The 26,666-nt window shown below is 41.6% G+C and overlaps 1 protein-coding gene across 3 annotated transcripts in view; it reads left to right on the top strand.

Moving 5' to 3' along the window:
• The window catches only part of CNTLN (centlein), a 578,743-nt gene that overhangs the window by 347,512 nt on the left and 204,565 nt on the right, over positions 1-26,666 (top strand). For 2 of the 3 annotated variants that reach the window (XM_077249936.1, XM_077249954.1), the window contains one exon: positions 26,221-26,312. In XM_077249936.1, coding sequence (XP_077106051.1) covers positions 26,221-26,312 — 92 coding nt within the window. The remainder of the gene's footprint in view (positions 1-26,220; positions 26,313-26,666) is intronic. The other variant, XM_077249945.1, reaches the window with a different exon arrangement.

Here is a 26,666-nt window from a genome sequence, read left to right as displayed (position 1 = left end):
GACTCACGTAAAGGAAAGAAAAGCGCGAATTTTAAACAAAGAACGCTGCCGCTTCCCTCGGTAAGGTGCAGGCTGCGTCGGAGAGGTGAGTATAGCAATATTTTTTATTTTAATTCTCTCTTTTACACATTTTTACATTAATGTTGTTTCGATACCGATACCCGATATCACAAAAATATCGGATCTCGGTATCGGAATTCCGATACAGCAAGTATCGGCCGATACCCGATACTTGCAGTATCGGAATGCTCAACACTACCCTTTACTGATACAGCCATCTGGCCCATTGCGAACCTGTGCACTATGGGTCTCTGACATGGACGTCATTGACATGCGCAGTTAGCGCGGTAGGACGCCGAAGACCGAGACGTGCATGACAAAACAATGTATATGTAAGTCCTTTGTAATTGTGATTTCTGGGATGGGGACACCTGATTTTTTTAAATTATTAATTGCTCATCTAATATATAATTGCCTAGAATACTACTTCCTGCAATTTGTGCCAACTTCCGTGGCTTTGTCCGGAGCTAATGTCCGGAGATAATGTTCGGAGCTAATGTCCGGAGCTAATGTCCGGAGCTAATGTCCGGAGATAAGTGACGTCACCAGTGTCCTACACCCAGGCAGAGCACAGGGGCCCCAGGCAGCATATGGGGCCCCAGGCAGAGCACAGTGGCCCCAGGCAGAGCACAGGGGCCCCAGGCAGCATATGGGGCCCCAGGCAGAGCACAGTGGTCCCAGGTAGAGCACAGGGGCCCCAGGCAGCCTCTGGGGCCCCAGGCAGAGCACAGGGGCCCCAGGCAGCATATGGGGCCCCAGGCAGAGCACAGGGGCCCCAGGCAGCATATGGGGCCCCAGGCAGAGCACAGTGGCCCCAGGCAGAGCACAGGGGCCCCAGGCAGCATATGGGGCCCCAGGCAGAGTACAGTGGTCCCAGGCAGAGCACAGGGGCCCCAGGCAGCCTATGGGGCCCCAGGCAGAGCACAGTGGCCCCAGGCAGAACATGGGGCCCCAGGCAGAGCACAGGGGCCCCAGGCAGAGCACAGGGGCCCCAGGCAGCATATGGGGCCCCAGGCAGAGCACAGGGGCCCCAGGCAGCATATGGGGCCCCAGGCAGAGCACAAGGGCCCCATGCAGAGCACAGGGGCCCCAGGCAGCATATGGGGCCCCAGGCAGAGCACAGTGGTCCCAGGCAGAGCACAGGGGCCCCAGGCAGCATATGGGGCCCCAGGCAGAGCACAGGGGCCCCAGGCAGCATATGGGGCCCCAGGCAGAGCACAGTGGCCCCAGGCAGAGCACAGGGGCCCCAGGCAGCATATGGGGCCCCAGGCAGAGCACAGTGGTCCCAGGCAGAGCACAGGGGCCCCAGGCAGCATATGGGGCCCCAGGCAGAGCACAGTGGCCCCAGGCAGAACACAGGGGCCCCAGGCAGAGCACAGGGGCCCCAGGCAGAGCACAGGGGCCCCAGGCAGAGCACAGGGGCCCCAGGCAGCATATGGGGCCCCAGGCAGAGCACAGGGGCCCCAGGCAGCATATGGGGCCCCAGGCAGAGCACAGTGGCCCCAGGCAGAACATGGGGCCCCAGGCAGAGCACAGGGGCCCCAGGCAGCATATGGGGCCCCAGGCAGAGCACAGGGGCCCCAGGCAGCATATGGGGCCCCAGGCAGAGCACAGTGGCCCCAGGCAGAGCACAGGGGCCCCAGGCAGCATATGGGGCCCCAGGCAGCATATGGGGCCCCAGGCAGAGCACAGGGGCCCCAGGCAGAGCACAGGGGCCCCAGGCAGCATATGGGGCCCCAGGCAGAGCACAGGGGCCCCAGGCAGAGCAAAAGGGCCCCAGGCAGAGCACAGGGGCCCCAGGCAGCATATGGGGCCCCAGGCAGAGCACAGTGGTCCCAGGCAGAGCACAGGGGCCCCAGGCAGCATATGGGGCCCCAGGCAGAGCACAGGGGCCCCAGGCAGCATATGGGGCCCCAGGCAGTGCACAGTGGCCCCAGGCAGAGCACAGGGGCCCCAGGCAGCATATGGGGCCCCAGGCAGAGCACAGTGGTCCCAGGCAGAGCACAGGGGCCCCAGGCAGAGCACAGGGGCCCCAGGCAGCATATGGGGCCCCAGGCAGAGCACAGTGGCCCCAGGCAGCATATGGGGCCCCAGGCAGAGCACAGTGGTCCCAGGCAGAGCACAGTGGCCCCAGGCAGAACATGGGGCCCCAGGCAGAGCACAGGTGCCCCAGGCAGAGCACAGGGGCCCCAGGCAGAGCACAGGGGCCCCAGGCAGCATCTGGGGCCCCAGGCAGAGCACAGGGGCCCCAGGCAGAGGACAGGGGCCCCAGGCAGAGCACAGGGGCCCCAGGCAGCATATGGGGCCCCAGGCAGAGCACAGTGGTCCCAGGCAGAGCACAGGGGCCCCAGGCAGAGCACAGGGGCCCCAGGCAGCATATGGGGCCCCAGGCAGAGCACAGTGGCCCCAGGCAGAGCACAGGGGCCCCAGGCAAAACATGGGGCCCCAGGCAGAGCACAGGGGCCCCAGGCAGAGCACAGGGGCCCCAGGCAGCATATGGGGCCCCAGGCAGAGCACAGGGGCCCCAGGCAGCATATGGGGCCCCAGGCAGAGCACAGGGGCCCCAGGCAGCATATGGGGCCCCAGGCAGAGCACAGGGGCCCCAGGCAGCATATGGGGCCCCAGGCAGAGCACAGCGATATTTTGGACCACTGTGCGGTGTTTCAGACCCCCTGTGTGATGTCTGGGGCCCTGTTTTTAAGTATATTAAAGATTAAAGTAACGTATATTAAAGTATATTATAGATCAAATTTGACACGTTTATGAGCACCATTGAGTGATATACTCAAGAATGACATAATTTTTCAACATTTTATGGTTTCAAACTGTAAACACTCAGAGTTTTTTTTACTTCAACCAGAAAACCTTAACGGTTCATAAAAAACTTGACTGTTCAGGATATGATAAATGTCATAGTATTCTGAATCTTTAACTTATAAAGATACCTTTACATGGGGTGATTATTGGTTCCAGAGAGGCTTTCGGCCGATAATCGTACACATGGCTGGTGACAGGACAATACAATATAAACGTTCAAAGGTAAACACTGATAACATTAAAATCTAATATATAATTGCCTAGAATACTACTTCCGGCAATTTGTGCCAACTTCCGTGGCTTTGTCCGGAGATAATGTCCGGAGATAAGTGACGTCACCAGCGTCCTACACCCGCTCAGGGTGGACATAGATATATGCCTTCGTGGTGCGCGGCACTTTTCTGATTGGTTGCCGCCTGCCGCGAGCGACCAATCAGAAATGTGCCGTACTGTGACACACTCCACCCGCCATTTTGGTGCGATTTTTGAATTTTTACCTCACAGCAAGTTTCTACTGCGTGGAGGCGGTCCCAGTGACGTCGCTCTTCAAGCTCCTGCCGAATTTCGTCAAAAAAATGATAATACCATTTACCAAAACTATATATATTTAGTTGTGAAGTGGTTCAGTGACATTTTCACACCAATTTTGAACTTTTGTTTGGTGTTTTCTCCATATACTGCCTATTATTCACTGACTGTTATACTGAGAGACTGCCGTTTATTAACCTCTTCTTTGCCACACTGGGTATATTGCTCTATTATTTGCCACATAAGGACATTGTCCATTATTGCCCAGCAATTTCTCTGCAATATAAACTGCCTATTTATTAATATCTGTATTCCTGCAAAGAACTATTGCCTATTATTAACTGGCTATTTTCCTACTACCTGACACTGCCTCTTATTAACCTGTTGTTTGCCACCACCACGCTTAAAGCTGTTTAGCTTAGCCAACATGAGCTCTAATAGTAAGGATACTAATGACACAGAGTCCAAAGCTGCTGATGGCGCACGTAAGATCAGGTCTGATATAAAGTATGGTAATGATGCAGAGCGAAAAGCCGCCGATGCCACACGTAAGCGCAAACAGCGTGTTAACAAGAGTACAGAGGATAGATGCAAGCGCCTGGATACTGTTAAGTATACTAATGACACAGAGTCCAAAGCTGCTGATGGCGCACGTAAGATCAGGTCTGATATAAAGTATGGTAATGATGCAGAGCGAAAAGCCGCCGATGCTGCACGTAAGCGCAAACAGCGTGCTAACTAGAGTACAGAGGAGAGATGCAAGCGCCTGGACACTGTTAAGTATACTAATGACACAGAGCCCAAAGCTGCTGATGGTGCACGTAACATCAGGTCTGATAATAAGTATACCAATGACGCAGAGCGAAAAGCCGCCGATGCCGCACTTAAGCGCAAACAGCATGCTAACGAGACTACAGAGGACAGACAGAAGCGCCTGGACACTGTTAATGCTGCTTGCAATAAACGCATTACTAATGAGTCTTTTGAGGACAAAACTAATCGATTAAGTAATAAAGCTGCTGCTGCACGCTCTCAACGTTGCAAACATAATATTTCCACGTCCTCAGTCATAGATTCTGCCCACAATACAGCTTCTTTGTCTCCATTCATAAAATGTGTGCAGCCTCAAGCTCCTTTAACCGTTGGTAAATCTGCACGTAAGCGCAAACACTGTCCTACTTACACTCCAAATGATAAACGCCGTCGCCTGTACACCGTTAAGTCTGCTTATAAGACATGCTTCACACCTGACTCTTCTAAGGCAACAAACAAACCATTACCAAATGCAGCTGGTGCACGCCGTGAACGGCGCAAAAAAACCGCTTGCACCTCCATATTAATAAACCCTGACCACGATACACCTTCCAACTCCTCAGTGATTGAATCTGTGGACAGTGAAGATCCTCTACCAGGTCCACGCTTTATATATGTTGGCTTAAAGAAACATTCCAATGCTCCGTTACCACAACCTGTACCTCAACATCCTACAGGTTTTACTAATGATGACAGTACCATAGTAGAACACTCCTGTGGTCCTATGAACTATTTATGTGAACATTGTCAAGCATTACATTTTAATGCTGAGATACCAGCAGATAAAAATTTTACTCTGTGTTGTCACAAGAGTAAAGTGCATATACCTATACCCCAATATCCCGAGGTCTTTAAACGATTGCTGACAGGGGAGAGTGAGTTCAGTAAGAATCTCATGGAAAATATTCGTAGTATTAACAGCTCATTTGCTTTCGCCTCCATGGGTGCCAATATATCCCCTCCACCTGGACATGGCCCTTACTGTTTCCGTATACATGGACAAATATATCATCGTACTGGAACCCTACATCCCAGTGATGATCAAGTTCCAGCTTATGCCCAACTGTATATTTTGGATACCGCTACCGCGAATGAACAACGTTTAAACTGTGAACAAAATCAAAAATGTCATCCCACTTTGAGTATAATTGCTCTTCAGTTAGACAATGTGAATCCCTTTGTTGCTGCCTACAAAATGTTACGAGATGTGGAACATGAAGAACATCTTAAAGCTGAAGCTAATGGCACTCTCATGCCAAATATCATCATGGCCCTTAAACAAGATCGGAATCAAGACCCTCGCCGATATAATAATCCAACTGTCAATGAAGTTGCTGTCGTATTTGAAAATGACAATGGAGAGCCACCATTTAATCGTGATATTTTAATACTTTTACAACCGGACCCCAAAAATCTTTTGGCGCCAAGAACACAACAGGTCAGCATTCTACACAGTAATTTAGATGCTTTACTCTATCCTTTATTTTTCCCTTATGGAGACCAGGGCTGGCATGATGGCCTCAAGCAACAAGGGCAAAGTCCACGCAGAGTTACACAACTGCAATATTACTGCTATGTGCTGTCTGTCCGTAATCAGTTTAATCCACTCCTGAATGGTGGCAAACTCACTCAGCAGTACTTAGTGGATGCTTATGTGAAAATCGAGGCAAATTGCCTAAATTATATCCGTCAACACCAAAAGGATTTGAAAGTAGAGGATTATTGTGTACTCCAGGAACATCTGCAGAAAAAATCCATTGAGAAGGGCATCCCCATTGGAAAAACGGTCATTTTACCATCTTCGTTTGAAGGCAGTCCCAGGAATATGCAGCAGCGGTACCAGGATGCCATGGCTATTGTGACTAAATATGGTCGTCCTGATCTATTCATCACCATGACCTGTAATCCGAAATGGAATGAGATTACTGAGAATTTGGAACCTTGGCAGCGTGTGGAACATAGACCTGATTTGGTGGCACGTGTTTTCAAAATAAAACTGGAAGCACTCTTAAAAGACATTAACAACGGATTATTTGGGAAAGTTTGCGCTATGGTTTATGTAATTGAATTTCAAAAACGTGGCCTTCCACACGCTCACATTTTGATTATTCTGGACAGCAACTCCAAATTAAGGACTGAGGAGGACATAGACAATACAGTGTGGGCTGAAATTCCCAATCCTACCCACTACCCTCAGCTCCATAAAATTGTTCTCCAACATATGATTCATGGTCCGTGTGGAGAACACAACCCAAATTCTCCCTGTATGGATCTGGGGAAGTGTACAAAAGGTTTCCCTAAAGATTTGCAACCAAGAACCATCATAGCTAAGGACGCCTATCCTACTTATCGCAGACACTTTGGCCCATCTTTTCAACACCATTCTAACATGATTGACAATTTGTGGGTGGTTCCATATAATCCGTTCCTGCTATTAAAATACAAGTGCCATATAAATGTCGAAGTTTGTGGTTCCATTCAGGCTGTGAAATATTTATTTAAATACGTCTACAAAGGACATGATAAAGCCAATCTTGAAATCTGCCAGACTAACATCCAACATGATGAAACACACCAATTCATGGATTCAAGATATGTCAGTGCACCAGAGGCAGCTTGGCGAATATTCTCATATCCAATGCATAAACAATCTCATAGCATCATTCGCCTTGCTGTACATCTACCGCATTCTCAGCCACTCTATTTTCATGAGGATGACTCTATTGGAAACATCAAACAAAAGCTCCATCAAAATTCTACACTTATGGCCTACTTCAAGCTTAATCAGAACGACCATCATGCTCATATTTATTTATACCGTGAAATTCCCGAAAAGTATGTTTGGAAAGAAGGTTCTTGGGAAGTTAGAAAGCGAGCAGGTGGTTCTGTGATTGGACGAATGTATACTGTCAGTGTGAAAGACCAAGAACGCTACTATTTAAGATTGTTATTGTTACATGTCAAAGGTGCAACCAGTTTTGACAGCATAAAAACTGTACACGGAGTCACACATGAAACCTTCAAAGATGCGGCATTAGCTCTTGGCTTACTATTTGATGATAGTCTGTGGAGAAATACATTACTTGATGCCAGTATTCTCAACATGCCAGCACAGCTACGTGACATGTTTGCCTACATTTGTATTTTTGGTCCTCCAGCTAAACCTCGGGACTTATGGGATGAATTTAAGGAACACTTTGTAGAAGACTACTGCTATGCATACCACTCCGACACTCTGGAGTGTGTCAATTGTGAAGGCTATGCTATGACAGATGTCCAACATGTTCTTAAAGCTCATGGCAAAACTTATACTGATTTTAATTTGCCACGTCCAGTCAAGAAACAACACCTCCTCCCACAGTATGATAAAGATTATGAGTTATCAGCAGCTGCTGAAATGAAAGCTACTCTAAATGAGGACCAACTTTTTGCTTTTGATGCTACACTAATTCTACAGCAAAGTGTTTTTTCCTTGATGGTCCTGGTGGCAGCGGAAAAACGTACCTATATCATCTACTCCTACATCAGCTAAGAGGACAAGGAATTGCCGCCAACTTGCTACAAGGTGGACGAACCATTCATTCTCTTTATGGGATTCCAATTCCTGTGAATGAAACATCTGTTTCCAGGATTAAGAATGATACCGATGCAGCAAAAGATTTGCACAGCACTAAACTTTTTATTATTGATGAGTGCACAATGCTATCCAAATATGCATTGCATGTCATTGATAGAGTTTTACGTGATGTCATGACAACAAATGTAGCTCACAAAGAAAAAACACCGTTTGGAGGTAAAGTGATTGTTTTTGGAGGCGACTTTAGACAATGTCTTCCTGTCATCCCTCATGGGACAAGAACTGATGTTGTAGAGAGCTGTATAAAATATTCACAACACTGGCAACATTTTACTCGCCTGCCACTTATTAACAACATGCGCTCCATTGATCCTCACTACAGCAGTTGGTTGCTTCAACTGGGAAATGGTGAACTATCTAATGAACATAACCTTGGAGATGATGTAATTGAAATTCCTCCAGACATGGTATGCACTGGCTCTTTAATAATTGAAATTTTTGGAGATAATCTTTGTATTGATGTGAATGACACTGAAAGCATAAATACAGCTGCATCTCATGCAATTTTATGTCCAAAAAATGAGGACGTTGAGAAAGTCAATTCCCAAGTCATGGATTTATTGATAGGTGACTATACTGAATATATCAGTGATGATTCCATCGATCCTGCTGAAGCTGATGACCTCGATCAATACCCACTTGAGTTTTTGAATTCACTAACACCAACTGGAATGCCTTCACATCGGCTGAAACTTAAAATTGGCACCATTGTCATGTTATTACGTAATCTGAACACGAACAAAGGTCTCTGCAATGGTACGCGGCTCATTGTCACTGCCTTACATGCCAATGTCATACTGGCTAAAGTAATTAGTGGGTCAGCAGCAGGAAATGTGGTATTCATTCCACGAATTGATTTGTGTCCATCAGAGACTGGATTACCTTTTAAATTAAGACGGAGACAATTTCCCATCAAGCCCGCATTTGCAATGACCATAAATAAATCTCAAGGCCAGACCCTCCATCGAGTTGGCATTTATCTACCAGAACCTGCTTTTGCCCATGGTCAATTGTATGTTGCTTTTTCCAGGGTGAAGCAATGTTGCAATGTGAGGGTTAAAGTGGTTAATACACCACTTCAAGGACAATTATTGGCTGATAGTACTAAAGTGTTCACACGTAATATTATCTACAAAAAATATTTTAGTTTAAAGTTACTTTTCTTTTTTTTCATTATTCAGTTTTTCTAATAACATAGACAGCAATAGGCAAATTCTATGTATAGAGATAAGAAAAAAAAACAAAAACAAAAAAAAATTAGTGTAGCCATAGACATATAGATTTTAAGTACTTATGTAGGAAATACGTATATAACATACGTACTCATTAGCTTATAGGGTTAATAACTCTATCATATCTACATAAATTTAGAAATATGATATATCAATACATATTTTTATAGGTAAGTAGAACACACATTAAGTACAAGATGTAAGATGTGTATCATCCAAATGCCTGTATTTGGTGATAGGAACCTGTATTTGAAGCTCCAGCAGTATAGCTGCTGAGAGATTTCATTTTGTTTTTAAAAAGGGTGAGGTTTTTGTGAACAGGTAAGAGACGGGTGGGATGGCTGTTCACACACATCTCTATCTCCAGGTGTGTTCTGTACATAGAAATAGATATATAGATAGGTACATATTTAGATAGATAGGGAAAGAATAGAGATTTTGCTTTCACATCAACATTTTTCTGCTATTTGGAGAATTTATGGTGGAAAAAAGGCTATTTCTGCACTTCCTGCCTAAGGGCTGACCCACGCCACTCTTGCTGTAAGTTGCATGCAATGTATACGGAATTTGTACTTCACTTGCGACAGGTGCGGCACATGTGGTTTCTGCAGTTTTCGCCACAAAATCTCCACTTACCAGTGTTTTTGTTGTGGCTGCATTTAATGCAATTGTCGAAGCCGCGTTTGCTGCATTTACTGCAAGTTAACTCCAAGCTTCATCTACATTGCATGGCACTTGCTGAAAGTGTGTTGTAGGTCAGTTCTTTGGTGCCAAGTGTGGAAGTTGTATTGTTTTTAACATTACTTCTGCAAATATCAGAAACATGCAGATGTGAAAGAGGTTTGAGTATTAAGAAATAGGAATCAGTTAGTTAGGACCCATCAGTTCAAAGGCTACCATGACGTGGTTGATGGGCATGCTTATATTAGCCCATTGGTGTCCTATGAACGTTGATTTCTTAAATTTTACACTTCTGTAAAAATAAACACAAAAAATTTGGATACACAAAAAGGCTTTTATTTCTGTTGTACTTATTAGAATTATTTAAAATGAAGGCTTAGCTAAGCCCAAGAGATGATTAAAAACGTTTCATACCAACCCATCAGATGTACAATTACTGTGAAAATACCTGATGGGCACACAAGTATGCGCCAGTATGGGTACTAAGAGCTTTTCCACATAATAATGAAATATTTTAAAATGTCATAGAACATACCAATATACATAGTTATTGATACATATTATTTATTATTTACATTATTGTTCTTAAGCAAAGAACCGTTGTTGTGGCATTTGCCACAACACGCAAAGTTGTTGTCTGATGTCTTTCATCACTCCCCTCATAAGCATGTTCATGGATCCTGTGTAACTGTACCTTAAATAACAAGAATTGTCAAGAGCTGGTGAGTGCAGCCATTTTTTGTTCTTTCTTACTATTATTTATTAATTGTATTATTCTTACATTTGAATAAATAAAGTATATATGGATTCTAGACTCCCGATTCTTTAGAATCGGGCTGCCATCTAGTTAAATATTTTTTAAGAATAATCACGGAATATGCAATATATTATGTTCACTGATAATGAATTTAGTAAGGCTGCCGTTATTCACATGGATGCATTTTTTTATGTATTGTCAGTATATACAGTTTATTAGTAGTTTTAATATTACACATAATGAATTTTATAATTGGATATGTATGTGTTTTATATAAATGGCTGTTTCACTCATGTGTTCACTGCTTGAAAAAGGATCTTGTATCCGAAACGCTGCCACGCCGTCCAGGCAATAAAGTCCACTTTTTTCTATTTGTTTTGTGCTGGCTTTTCTCTTTTTGATTATATATATATATATATATATATATATATATATATATATATATATATATATATATATATATATATATATATATATATATATATATATATATAATATATATATACCGCTCAAGAAAATAAAGGGAGCACTAAAATCCCACTCCCTAGATATCACTGATTGAAATATTCCAGTTGTAAATCTTTATTCATCACATAGTGGAGTGTGTTGAGGACAATAAAATCTAAAAATGATCAACACAAATCACAACTGATATACCACGGAGGTCTGGAGTTGGAATGATGCTCAAAATCAAAGTGGAAAATAAAGTTACAGCCTGATCCAACTTCAGCGGAAATGCCTCAAGACAAGGAAATGACGCTCAGTAGTGTGTGTTGCCTCCATGTGCGTATATGACCTCCCTACAATGCCTGGTCATGCTCCTGATGAGGTGGCGGATAGTCTCTTGAGGGATCTCCTCCCAGACCTGGACTAAAACATCCGCCAACTCCTGGACAGTCTGTGGTGCAAGTGATGTTGGTGGATGGTGCAAGACATGATGTCCCAGATGTGTTCAATCGGATTCAGATCTGGGGAACAGGCGGGCCGGTCCATAGCTTCAATGGCTTCATCTTGCAGGAACTGCTGACACACTCAAGTCACTTGAGGTCTGGCATTGTCCTGCATTAGGAGGAACCCAAGGCCAACCGCACCAGCATATAGTCTCACATGGGGTCTGAGGATCTCATCTCAGTACCTAATGGCAGTCAGGCTATCTCTGGTGAGCACATGGAGGGCTGTGCGGCCCTCCAAAGAAATGCCACCCCACACCATTACTGACCTACAGTCATACAGGTCATGCTGAAGGATGTTGCAGGCAGCAGATCGCTCTCCATGGCGTCTTCAGACTTTGTCACGTCTGTCACGTGCTCAGTGTGAACCTGCTTTCATCTGTGAAGAGCACAGGGCGCCAGTGGCAAATTTGCCAATCCTAGTGTTCTGTGGCAAATGCCAAGCGTCCTGCACGTTGTTGGGCTGTAAGGACAACCCGCACCTGTGGACGTCAAGCACTCAGACCCTCCTCATGGAGTCTGTTTCTAACCGTTTGTGCAGACAAATGCACATTTGTGGCCTGGTGGAGGTCATTTTGCAGGGCTCTGGCAGTGCTCCTCCTGTTCCTCCTTGCACAAAGGCTGAGGTAGCGGTCCTGCTGCTAGATTGTTGCCTTCCTACGGCCCCCTCAATGTCTCCTGGTGTACTGGCCTGTCTCCTGGTTGCACCTCCAGCCTCTGGACACTACGATGACAGACACGGTAAACCTTCTTGCCACAGCTCGCATTGATGTGCCATCCTGGATGAGCTGCACTACCTGAGCCACTTGTGTGGGTTGTAGAGTCCGTTTCATGCTACCACAAGTGTGAAAGCACAACCAACATTCAAAAGTGACCAAAACATCAGCCAGAAAGCATTGGTACTGAGATGTGGTGTGTGGTCCCCACTTGCAGAACCACTCCTTTATTGAGTGTGTCTTGATAATTGCCAATAATTTCCATCTGTTGTCTATTCCATTTGCACAACAGCATGTGAAATTGATTGTCAAGCAGTGTTGATTCCTAAGTGGACAGTTTGATTTCACAGAAGTGTGATTTACTTGGAGTTATATTCTGTTGTTTAAGCATTCCCTTTATTTTTTTGAGCAGTGTATAATATATATATATATATTTTTATATTTATATTTTATATTTGTGTTTAGGTTTCTTTTAAGCAATATATATAGTTTAAAATTTTAAAGTGCTTATATAGAAATGTACTCATGATACACTGGAAAGGTCTGTGACATTTTTATTTTAGAAGTTAACCCCGAATGACGGAATGATATAGAAATACAGTTTTGTTCGGCTGATTTTCCACTGGCTGTTTGGTTAGTGGTATTAGATAGGTGTTCTGTCAGATGTTACTATACCGGATCTATGGTAGATACAGGAGAACATTTTGCAATTTTAGCTTTCATAGTTTTTTCCTCTTTAAGTGTGCTCTGTTATGATAAAATAGGTTCAAATGAATTTTGCAGGAATTCCTCAGTGTTATACCAGTAACTACACATCCATTAATGGAGTCGGACGGACGCCAGTCGGTAATATAGTTTATCATTAACAAATAGGGTTCCCAGACATTGTTGTTTCTAAATCACTGCGCACTTTCACCATTTCTTATAGATTTACCTCTTAGGTATTTGCATCCTCCATTATAGAAATCTGTGATTGTCTGAGTAGTATTTAATAGTGGTCTAGTCTTCCATGTGCAGATCCCTACTTAGCATCACTTTAGGTAGAATCTTCGGCAGGTAAGAACATTCTGCTCTATACTTTGTTCCTCTAATTTATTGACAACCTGTACACATATCCTAATAATGCAGCAAGAAAGAATTTTATATTAGCACATGTGAACCTAACTGGGGGGGGGGGGGATTTTTATTTTATATTTTTTACATGATTATTTTACTAAACCTATAAAGAATGACTACACGTACCTTAAATAATTCATATACATAAAGCTTTATTATTAACATATAAAAGCATTTAAAACATGTACATGGAGGCACAGTCGGATGAAAATCAACTAAGAAATGTGTGGTTATATTTACATTTATCCAATGAGCAAAATATATCTAACAAATACTCCAGTATGCAGCAATTTGTATAGTGCTGCAGCCAAAAGTAAATAAATGATAAAATAGGGAAGGATAACGTCCCCAAAATCTTTTAAATGTTCCTAATGTATAGATTCCAATCTACAATAACCAACAGAGGTAGATATGTAGGAAAGAAAAAAATAACTAAAATATATATATATATATATATATATATATATATATATATATATATAGTGTACAAATATCCAATAAAGTGCAATAATAAGCATGCAAACCGTGCCTGCAAAAGGAGTGCTACATATAATATACTGCATACTATGACATTAATGACTATGCCTCCATCATGGGCATATTATGGGTGAGCCCATCCATTTGGGTCCATATAAGAGACCAAACTAGGACAAAAGAAAAGAAACCAATAAACATGGTAAGACTGGATCAAGCAAACCACATCACCCCAGATGTTTCCACACAAAGCGTGTTTCACAATTGCTTCATCAGGGGGCAGATGCACATCTTTGGCCAATTTCTGTAGGTTTTCATGTAGATTATTTTACTATAGAAAACTGTGTATCTTTAAAATACTGCAGATACAAAACTTATAGGGGCAGGGATAAAGCCAATTTTGGCATTTAGAATGGAAAAGGTTTATTTTTGTTTTTTGCTTCATTCTGATAGCCTTTTGTAATTTTCTGTTGATAAAGCTGATTGGGGACTTATTTTTTTTTTACTTTACCAGTTCGTCAATTTTAAAGCGAATCTGTCAGTGGGTATTTGCCATGTAATCTGAGAGCATAATGTAAGGACCAAGATCCTGATTCCAGCAATTTATCACTTACTAGTCTGTGTTTTGCGGGTTCTGTAAAATCAATGTTTTATCAGCAGGAGATTATCAAAACAGGACAACCTGCCCACATGCCTCCTGGTCCACCCCCTTAATTGATTAGCAGATTTCTGTCAATATACAGCGTACACAGAAAGCTGCTAATCAGGGATGTGGGAGAGGTTACACAGGGCTCAACATTCCGATAAAACTATGATTGTATTACAACTGCGGCACTAAGGAAACTGAGATTTACATAAGTAGAATCAGAATCTATGTCCCTACATAATGCTGCTGTCAGATTACATAGAAAAAAATGTGACAGATTCCCTTTTCAAGTTCATGTACATTATTATTAATTTTTATAATTTAATTGGTTGTATATTAAATATCAAACTTGTAAAAAACGGTACCCCATCTAGTATTCAAAAACCACATTCAGTATGTTTATTAATAGTGATGAGCGAATATACTCGTTACTCAAGATTTCCCGGGGACGCTCGGGAGTCCTCTGAGTATTTTTTAGTGCTCGGAGAATTAGTTTTTCTTGCCGCAGCTGAATGATTTATATCTGTTAGCCAGCATAAGTACATGTGGGGGTTGCCCGGTTTCTAGGGATTCCCCGACATGTACATATGCTGGCTAACAGATATAAATCATTCAGCTGCGGCAATAAAAACTAAATCTCCGAGCACTAAAATGATACTCTGAGGACCCCCGAGCGTGCTCGGGAAATCTCGAGTAACGAGTATATTCGCTCATCACTATTTATTAACCCTTCAGGTGCTTAACGGAAATAAATACAATACATTCCTTAAAATAAAATATTGATTTAGCCTCAAATATTTCATATTAGCAGGCTGTAGTCAAAGAAAATGCTCCCAAAAATGTGTTGCACAATTTCTACTGAAGCAGCGATACCCTATATGTGGTTGGAAGAATCGATAAATCACTGCAGAGTGGCGAGTGCCCTATTTGATTCTTCGTTTCCACTGTCGTGCACCTTTTTCACAGTGAGTACCACCGGAGATAATGCATGGTGTATTCTGTGTCCTTGCATACAAAAAAATTGGGTGCGAATGTGAGCGGTGCCAGTGACTTTGACTTGCAAATTTAGCTGGAATAAATTGCGTACATCATATCGAATTCTTATAGCTTCCCACACAGGTGACCCCATTTTAGAAACTACACCTTTGAAGTATTTCATCTAGGGGTTCAGTGATCATTTTGGACCCACAAAGGTTTAGAATTTTAGGACATAATAAATGAAAAGTTAGGTATTTTTTTCCACTAAAATGTTTTAGCTTTTTATGACCAAATTTCTCCTGAATGAAGCAATACCCATTATGTGGCTGGAATCTACTGGAACCATATGCTATTTGACTTTTGGAGTGCAAATTTGATTAAGTGGACTGCGGACACCAAGTTGCGTTTCCAGAGCCATGAACGTGCCAGAAGATTAGGACCCACCCTTGCCCCAAAAATGACAAAATTTTGTGAAATGAAACCCTTCAAAGAATTGATTTAGGGCTGTAGTGACCATTTTGGAACTACAGGTGCATCAGAAAAGTTAATAAAATTAGGGCCAAAAAAGGAAATATTACTTTTTCTTCTCACTAAACTGTTGCTTTAGCCATATATTTTTCTGTTTCACAAGGGGTAGTAAGTGAAAGTGGACCATGCAATTTTTTTGCGAGTGTAGCAGTACCCTATTTACATTTATATGAAAAAGTTTGGGCACCCCTATTAATCTTAAGCTTAATGTTTTATAAAAATTGGTTTTTTTTGCAACAGCTATTTCAGTTTCATATATCTAATAACTGTTGGACACAGAAAATGTGCAATCTGCATTCAAACAAAATTTGACAGGTGCATAAGTATGGGCACCTCACCAGAAAAGTGACATTAATATTTAGTAGATCCTCCTTTTGCAAAAATAACAGCCTCTAGTCGCTTCCTGTAGCTTTTTATGAGTTTCTGGATCCTGGATGAATGTATTTTTGACCATTCCTCTTTACAAAACAATTCCAGTTCAGTTAAGTTTGATGGTTGCCGAGCATGGACAGCCCTCTTAAAATGATCCCACAGATGTTCAATGATATTCAGGTCTGGGGACTGGGATGGCCATTCCAGAACAGTGTAATTGTTCCTCTGCATGAATGCCTGAGTAGATTTGGAGCGGTGTTTTGGATCATTGTCTTGCTGAAAGATCCGTCCCCTGCGTAACTTCAACTTTGTCACTGATTCATGAACATTATTGTCAAGAATCTGCTGATACTGAGAGGAATCCATGCGTCCCTCAACTTTAACAAGATTCCCTGTGCCGGCATTGGCCACACAGCCCTAAAGCATGATGGAACCTCCACCACATTTTACTGTGGGTAGCAAGTGTTTTTCTTGGAATGCTGTGTTTTTTTTGCCGCCATGCATAACGCCTTTTTGTATGAGCAAACAACTCAATCTTGGTTTCAACAGTCCACAGGACCTACTTCCAAAAGGAAATTGGCTTCTCCAAATGTGCTTTTGCATACCTCAGCCGACTCTGTTTGTGGCGTGCTTGCAGAAACGGCTTCTTTCGCATCACTCTCCCATACAGCTTCTCCTTGTGCAAAGTGCGTTGTATAGTTGACCGATGCGCATTGACACCATCTGCAGCAAGTTGATGCTGCAGCTCTCTGGAGGTGGTCTGAGGATTGTCCTTGACTGATCTCACCATTCTTCTTCTCTGCCTTTCTGATGTTTTTCTTGGCCTGCCACTTCTGGCCTTAACAAGAACTGTACCTGTGTTCTTCCATTTCCTTACTATGTTCATCACAGTGGAAATTGACAGGTTAAATCTCTTAGACAGCTTTATGTATCCTTCCCCTGAACAACTATGTTGAATAATCTTTGTTTTCAGATCATTTGACAGTTGTTTTGAGGAGCCCATGATGCCACTCTTCAGAGGAGATTCAAACAGGAGAACAACTTGCAAGTGGCCACTTTAAGTAGCTTTTCTCCTGATTGCATACACCTGGCTATGAAGTTCAAAGCTCAATGAGGTTACAAAACCAAAAAAAGTGCTTTAGTAAGTCAGTAAAAAGTAGGTAGGAGTATTTAAAACAAGAAAATGATAAGGGCGCCCATACTTATGCACCTGTCAAATTTTGTTTGAATGCAGAATGCACATTTTCTGTTAGTACAATAAACCTCATTTCAAGGCAGAAACATTACTGTGTCCAACAGTTATTAGATATATGAAACTGAAATAGCTGTTGCAAAAAAACTATTTTTATAAAACATTAAGCTTAAGATTAATAGGGGTGCCCAAACTTTTTCATATAACTGTATGGCCAAAAACGACTGTCTGTTAAAGCAGCGGGGCTCAAAAAGGAAGAACCACAGTATGTCTTTTGGAGCACAAATTTAGCTTGAATAGTTTGCAGTTACCACCTGCACATTCCCCGGGCTGCCAGAACAGCGCAAGATCCTTAAAAGTGACCCCATCTTGAGAAACTATACCCCCCAAGAAGTAAATTTAGGGTGGTGAGCATTTTGAACTCACAGGTGCTTCACAGAATTCTATTACGCTGGAGCATGGAAAAAAAAATATATATTTATATATTTATTTTTTTTCCACCAAAATGATGTTTTAGTCCCAAATTGTTCACTTTCATAAGGGTAGTAGGTGAAAATTTATGCAAAAATGTGTAAAGGAATTCCTACTGAATGTGGCAATACCCAGTATGTGGTTGGAAACTACATTTAAGGCATATGGCAGAGCTCAGAAGGGATTAAGAGCTATTTGGCATTTGGAAAGCAAATTTTGAAGGAATGGTTTGTGGACTTCACTGGAGTTATATCTGTTCAGTGGTATTGATGACCCCCCCCCCCCCCCCCATCACCCCAAAGACTGGTTGTGAAAAAAAAAAAAAAATATATATATATATATATATATATATATATATATATATATATATATATATATATATGTATGTATGTGTGTGTGTGTGTGTGTGTGTGTGTGTATATATGTGTGTGTATATATATATATATATATATATATATATACACATATATATACATACACACACACCGTGTGTACAGAAAGTATTCAGACCCCTTTACATTTTTCACTCTGTTTCATTGAAGCAATTTTTTCCATTATTATTATTGGCACAAAAGATGGACTAAATGGTCATCAAAAAGTTAATACCTGTGAAAACTACAGTATGTCCCACAAAGATATGTTCTAAAACAGTTGTTTACAGTGAATGTTAAAAAGTTATAGGTTGAGATATGACAACTAAAAAGTGTAAAAATGTATATTTCTAAAACAAATGCCAATTTTTTTTCTTGTTACTTCCGTCTCCCAAAAAGTGTAATAAAAAAATTATTAAAAAATTATACAAATCTCACAATGGTACCAATGCAAGATGAATCTTGCCTTAAAAGAAATAAGCTCTCAGACATGTTAGTGAAAAGCTGTTAAACGCATGGCTCTCAGAACCCAGAAATATATATATATTTTTTTCCCCGAACAGTGTACATTACAGACCAAAAGTTTGGACACACCTTCTCATTTAAAGATTTTTCTGTATTTTCATGACTATGAAAATTGTACATTCACACTGAAGATATCAAAACTATGAACTAACACATGTGGAATTATATACTTAACAAAAAAGTGTAAAACAACCGAAATTATGTCTTATATTCTAGGTTCTTCAAATTAACCACCTTTTGCTTTGATGACTGCTTTGCACACTCTTGGCATTCTCTTGATGAGCTTCAAGAGGTAGTCATCGGGAATGGCCTTCCAACAATCTTGAAGGAGTTCCCAGACATGCTTAGCACTTGTTGGCCCTTTTGCCTTCACTCTGCGGTCCAGCTCACCCCAAACCATCTCGATTGGGTTCAGGTCTGGTGACTGTGGAGGCCAGGTCATCTGACGTAGCACCCCATCAATCTCCTTTTTGGTCAAATAGCCCTTACACAGCCTGGAGGTGTGTTTGGGGTCATTGTCCTTTTGAAAAATAAATGATGGTCCAAGTAAACGCAAACCGGATGGAATAGCATGCCGCTGCAAGATGCTGTGGTAGCCATGCTGGTTCAGTATGCCTTCAATTTTGAATAAATCCCCAACAGTGTCACCAGCAAAGCTCCCCCAGACCATCACACCTCCTCCTCCATGCTTCACGGTGGGAACCAGGCATGTAGAGTCCATCCATTCACCTTTTCTGCGTCACACAAAGGCACAGTGGTTGGAACTAAAGGTCTCAAATTTGGACTGATCAGACCAAAGCACAGATTTCCACTGGTCTAATGTCCATTCCTTGTGTTCTTTAGCCCAAACAAGTCTCTTCTGCTTGTTGCCTATCCTTAGCAGTGGTTTCCTAGCAGCTATTTTACCATGAAGGCCTGCTGCACAATGTCTCCTCTTAACAGTTGTTGTAGAGATGTGTCTGCTGCTAGAACTCTGTGGCGTTGACCTGGTCTCTGATCAGAGCTGCTGTTAACCTGCAATTTCTGAGGCTGGTGACTCGGATAAACTTATCCTCAGAAGCAGGGGTGACTATTGGTCTTCCTTTCCTAGGGCAGTCCTCATGTGAGCCAGTTTCTTTGTAGCGCTTGATGGTTTTTGTCACTTCACTTGGGGACACTTTGAAAGTTTTCCCATTTTTTTGGACTGACTGACCTTCATGTCTTCAAGTAATGATGGCCACTCATTTTTCTTTACTTAGCTGCTTTTTTTCTTGCCATAATACAAATTCTAACAGTCTATTCAGTAGGACTATCAGCTGTGTATCCACCAGACTTCTGCTCAACAGAACTGATGGTCCCATTAAGAAGGCAAGAAATTCCACTTATTAAACCTGACAGGGCACACCTGTGAAGTGAAAACCATTCCTGGTGACTACCTCTTGAAGCTCATCAAGAGAATGCCAAGAGGGTGCAAAGCAGTCATCAAAGCAAAAGGTGGCTACTTTGAAGAACCTAGAACATAAGACATAATTTCAGTTTTTTCACACTTTTTTGTTAAGTATATAATTCCACATGTGTTAATTCATAGTTTTGATGCCTTCAGTGTGAATGTACAATTTTCATAGTCGTGAAAATACAGAAAAATCTTTAAATGAGAAGGTGTGTCCAAACTTTTGGTCTGTACTGTATATGATGTACAAAAGTCCTTAAACATTATACCTTTGGTGTCGCAATAATCTTGCTGAACCACAGAATTAAGATAACACTTATTTGTGCCGCACAGTTAACCACTTAAATTTTAACTGATAGAATAGTTTTTTTGTTTTCCCGTAGTGTTATTCTATGTTGGTTAATGTGTTGTATGTAATCCAAAATGGTTTAGCTGAACAATGCAATTCATGCTACAAAAAACAATCCTCTGTTGTTATGTTGAAAAAGCCTAAATGTGTTATGACTCTTAGAATGCAGTGGTGAAAAAAATAAAAAAAGCTCAAAGTTGATCAGTCATGATGGGGTTAAAAAGAACAGCCAAACATGCATGTTTTGCTCTGAAACATGGTTTAATAAGCCACCTGGGGGCTGTAACGAGAGACGTGACTTCACCCCATGGGCAACACCGAACTAGTCACCTCTCTCCTTATAGTCCATGGATAGCTTTTCAAACTATGCATCTTTTCATAGTGGCAAATTCCTTACTGTGTGACCAGGCATTGATTATTGTTGCCCATGGTTTGGGCAGCATGAATCTAGTGACAAGTTTCTTTTAAAGTAAACCTGTCACCAGAAAAAAACGCTGTTAGGGTATGTCTCCACGTTCAGGATTGCATCAGGATTTGGTCAGGATTTTCCATCAGTATTTGTAAGCCAAAATCAGGAGTGGGTGATAAATGCAGAAGTGGTGCATATGCTTCTATTATACTTTTCCTCTGATTGTTCCACTCCTGGTTTTGGCTTACAAATACTGATGGAAAATCGTGACCAAATCCTGATGCAATCCTGAACGTGGAGACATACCCTTAACGTGCGGCTAGAGGGTTAATCTGCAAGTTAATACTGTTCCTAACCTGACCAGTGCCTGCACGCTGCGGAGAGAAAATGAACTTTATTCCCATTGCAGTGTCCCAATTTCTGTCACGGGGGCGGTGCCGGTGCGGGTTCAGTCATCCCTCTGATCATACAGAGCAGCGGCTGTAACCACACGCCCGGCCCTGACTGACACCCGCTCTTTATTAGGGCCGGCTGTCAGTCCAGACTGGGGGCGAGGTTACAGCCGCTGCTCTGTATAATAAGAGCCGTGAATGAACAGGCGCCACTGCCGGGGGGATTAAAGTTCATTTTCTTCCCGCACCATTTGGGTAATTGAAGGCGCCAGGTAGGTTAGCAACGCTATTAACCTGCAGATTAGCCCTATAACTGCAAGTTAATAGTTGTTTTTTTTTTTAGTTACCGGTTCCGTTTTAACAATTGATTGCCTCTCCTAACTTGAGATCGATGGAGGCCTGACAACCCTAACGATCAGATGAAAAAGGCTCCTGCTGCGGCCAGAACTGAGTGACGTATAGGCAGAGTACAACAGCACTGCGCATTGCTTGTTGGCTGCTGCCATGTTCTTCAATACATACAGTATACCTCAATGGGAGATAAAATGCAGTACTCATCTTCGTCCACTAAGCATTGTGCGGGGCTGCCGTGTTATTCCAGTTACTCCAGTACATCTCTTATTTACAACTGATGCCATTTTGTGTTCAGTGTGTGGTGTTAGTCGGACCCCAACCCCTACAGATCTTAGATTGATGACCTATCAAAAGGATCAAAGGATAGATCAACAGTCATTAAAATTTGGAGAATCCCTTTAAGTATTTTCTCCCCTATGCAGTAAAACCATAGGTTCCATCGTTAACAGAGTTTTGTGCACACTGAGACACGATGAATTTTTGGTGCGATTTTGATTCTGCATAAGAAATACATCGTATAGTTGAGGTGTATAGCGTTCTCCTGACCACTGTGCTTTTTTTCTCGTTATATAAATTGACCTGCGGTGCATGTTTTAAGGTCTGCAACATGTCAATTTCTGATGCGAGATTTTCCCCATAAACTTGCATTAGATGCGGAAAATTGACAGATAAAAAACACACATGCGTAAACGGACTAAAAACACATGTATTCCACTCATAATTATATCAATAAATTTTACAAAGCCAGATCGCATGAAGTATCAAAAACAAAGCAGAGCTTTACTTAAAACATGACATACCAAAAAGAGATAAAAACCGCAGCGTTAAAAAAAGAGATAAAAACAGATGAAAAAAAAAACAGCAAAAAAAGGCAAGTTACCTTATTTTAGCTAAAAGGTCAATATACAAAAACCCAGACTCATGTTAGAGCATTAGCCAAGAGACCTACACTTGGCCACACATAGACAACTCCAAAAATATCATATTCAAAAGGAGAACAATAGGAGGGTTTAAATACATATATACAATCTTTATTAGACACTTAGAAGTAATAAAAAAGACCTACATATAAAGTTCAAAATAAGGAAACTAATATGTGGCATCCAGTACTATGTCAATCAAAAAAAGCAAGTGCTAGTATGTATAAATAACATGAAAAAAGACCCTCATATTTTAGAATTCAAACCATCAAACCTCCATTTTTTTATCCCATGCTCACAATTATTGTCATATAATTAGAAGATGCCAGAATTATTTTTATGTAGTATCTCTCTGTTTGCCAGGAGATGAGGTTATCAAGTCCTGTTACTCGGGTTAATATATTGCATAAAGCATACACAATTGTTCTAAAAATGCATATAGAAATGCACCAGGGTCATCTTACTAAGTACTGAAGCCCACCACTAATGTAGTGCACAACTCGACATGCGTTTCGCTGCTATTTAACCATGCTTTCTCAAGGGGAGGTGTTTATTTAATTTCCCAACAGGACCTTTTATCTCAAAAGTACCCGGTCACCTGACCGGATGCTGATTGGCTGTGTTGAAGCGGTGCATGCGCCCGTTGCCCACCGCCCTGCAACCACGTGACCCGGCCAGGTCCTATAGCAATACGAGCAGGAGCACATCATTGCCATAACTCCCAGTCGCACACCGATGATGCCAATCGGCCAGATCAGGAGGGGCAGAAGTGAGAGGCATCCAGGCGCATGCGCACCACAGCCCAACCAACACATATGATTATTCAACAATGATAACTCATGGTAATGCATGTAAGATCAGACTAGAAATATTTGGAAATCAGCTCAGCATATGAATGGCAAAGTATGCATCATCGTCCATGAAATATATGTTCATCCATGTGCCCGCAACTTTTCAGTCATGGTAATGAGTCTTCATATTTCCAGTCATGCGACACAATCATCAATTGCCACCATGAGGCAACCATGCATTACCATGAGTTATCATTGTTGAATAATCTTATGTGTTGGCTGGGCTGTGGTGCGCATGCACCCGCATGCCTCCCGCTTCCGCCCCTCCTGGTCTGGCCGATTGGCATCCTCGGCGTGCACTGGAAGTTATGGCAGCTATGTGCTCCTGCTCGTTTCGCTGTAGGACCTGGCCGGGTCACGCAGTTGCGGGGAGGTGGGCAGCGGGCACATGCGCCGCTTCAACACAGCCAATTAGCATCCAGTCACGTGACCAAATACTTTTGAGATAAAAGGTCCTGTTGGGAAGTTAAATAAACACCTCCCCTTGAGAAAGCATGGCGAAATAGCGGCAAAGCGCCTGCTGGGGTTGTGCATTGCATTTGTGAAGGAAGGAAGGAACCCCCTCCCTCAAATAACCATTTTGATGCCGGTGTTGCTATTGTCCACAGCATCTAAGCGGTTAAACTGCTGTGATCAGAACAAAATCCTTCAGTAGATATTTAAAGGCTGAACTTTGGCAACTGTCTCACAGTTTTTCAATTTTGTGAATAGTTGAAATTTCCTATAAGAGAGATTTTGGTCTAAACTAAACTGGACAGATAGTATATTGCCGAAATAAGAATGTGTAAAGCTAGTACTTTTAGCTACTTGATGGCTCAGCATGTAATATGAGTTTTACAAAGTGTATAAGCTTCAGTCAGATAACGATGTTTTATTCCTTCGAGCCGTGAATGACTAATATGTAAGTTTAAACTATGAGATTACTAGAAGAACATGCATAATATAACATAAGGATTTGAAAAGTAACTTAAATAATTATGTATGAATGACCAAAAAGATATACAGGCCAAATTTACCTCATTCTGTAAAGAGTGTATATTCCTCTTCACATAGATCACTATGCATAACTTTGTTGTTTCAAACGCATTCAAAAACATGTACTTTAGCATGTAATAAGTAGCTAAACAAGACTTGAATCGGACCCTCAAAGAGGCAGTGTTAGTCTAAAAACTAAGCACAAAAAGCAACTCTAAAAGATTTAAATGGGCAACATAAAGTTCATATTCTAAGTCTTAACAAAATTAACTTGTTCTTTATTAGCTAAATACTTCTAAACTACAGTATGTGTAATGTACTGTCTGGACAATTATGTGGGTGTTTTGGTTTTTTTTCGTTACATGCAGTATAGGGTTATTTGACCTTTTAATTCAGTCTTTAACCATTATAAGAGATAATGCCTGGATACAACCTTAACAAAAATATTTGTTTGCTTTATGTCCCTAAAATTGAGTCTTAAAGGTTTTGTCCACTTTTTAAGGAGACTTTTATTATTTAAATGCATGTAATTGGGGGCTAAAAAATCAATTATGCAGTTGGGTTTCATTCAAAATTTTGCACCATTTACCTCCCATAGCCGCTGTGCTGTAATATGTATTCCTTGCTGCAGAATGAGTTAACAGAGAATATGTCAATTAAAATCTTCTGAAACATATATATATATATATATATATATATATATATATATATATATATATATATATATATATATATATATATATATATATCAGAAGATTTTAATTGACATATTCTATATAGTGGACTACAAATCCATGTGTACTTGTGGATGATGAAACCTATATCTGTAGACTATCATCTAATGGCATTCCTTACGTGATACTTGTCATAGCTTTGATTCCTTCATTTCTGTTTCTTGCTGTTTTATATGATTATTGATTAGAATCGAAAAATGTTGACTCTTCACGAGCCGAGATTTGTATCCATCAGATAAAAAATCACAGCGATGGTTTTAGCTCTTGTGTTTGTGTTGTATCATATTGCGATACTTACACATTACAATCACAACTGTGACCTTTCTGATGATTGAAATGTGGCCTATACTTTGGTGTTACACATTTCTTAATCGATGTGCTTTCCCACAAAGCAATGATTTATCCTACAAAGAGAGAAATATTTTAACTGAACATGAGAGAGAAAAAAATAAGTTTAAAGTTTCGCTCCATCTAATTCTGTTACTATTTGCTTTGTTCGACAATCACTCTGATCCTCCTAGCAGGGGGACAAGACCTATAGAATAAAACTGGCCAAGACTATAGATAAAAAGGCAATGAATTTTGCTTTCAAGGCATAAGACGGTACAGTCTATAAAAGAATGAAAACAGGAATAAAAGTACAGTATCTTTAACCTGCAAACGCATTGTACCTTTGTAAAGTTCGTACTGTATAACAAAAAAAGGAAATCGCTGTGATGTTCCAAAGGCTTTGTAATTGTATGGCACTAGACTTTAAAAAAAGGTCAGTTCTTAAAGACTGTCCAAAAACTTGACAAGAAAATAGATCAATTTATTCAGAATAGGTAAAGTGTGCGCTGTTTGTTCATGACATGACAAATCTGTCATTGCTGGGTCATTGTAAGGTGTCTTTTTATGTCTGTTTTGTGTTGTGTTTTTTCATGATTATTATTACTTTTTACAGAGTTGCTGTTCAGGCTCTGCAAGGAGGAAGATGTAAGGAGCAGTACGCCAAAGAAATTGGTAGGAGAGGATGTACGGCATACTTTAAAAATGGTACTTTCAATTTTATTTACAGTCCAACTTCTTAAAGGGAACCTGTCACCACGTTTTTGGAAGATGGGATAAAAATAGCGTTAAATAGGGGCAGAGGTGGGCGTTACATTAGTGTGTTTGTTATGCGTTTATTACCCACCTAAGTTGCCGAAATACCTTTGCAAAGTCTCCGTTTTCGCCTGTCAATCAGGCTGGTCTGGTCAAAAGGGCGTTGTCTTCCCCCAGATTTTGCGTAGTTTTCCGTTGGTGGCGTAGTGGTGTGCGCATGCCCAAGGTCCCGAATCCTCTGCCAGGGGATTTAAAAGAGCGCGCTGTTCGTTTTCATTGGTGATCGGTGGGCGCGGCCATCTTCCT

This window comes from Ranitomeya variabilis, chromosome 1 (assembly GCF_051348905.1).
Source record: "Ranitomeya variabilis isolate aRanVar5 chromosome 1, aRanVar5.hap1, whole genome shotgun sequence".
NCBI lineage: Eukaryota > Metazoa > Chordata > Amphibia > Anura > Dendrobatidae > Ranitomeya > Ranitomeya variabilis.
Note: the sequence above shows the minus strand (reverse complement) of the source record. Positions and strands in the feature narration are given on the sequence as shown.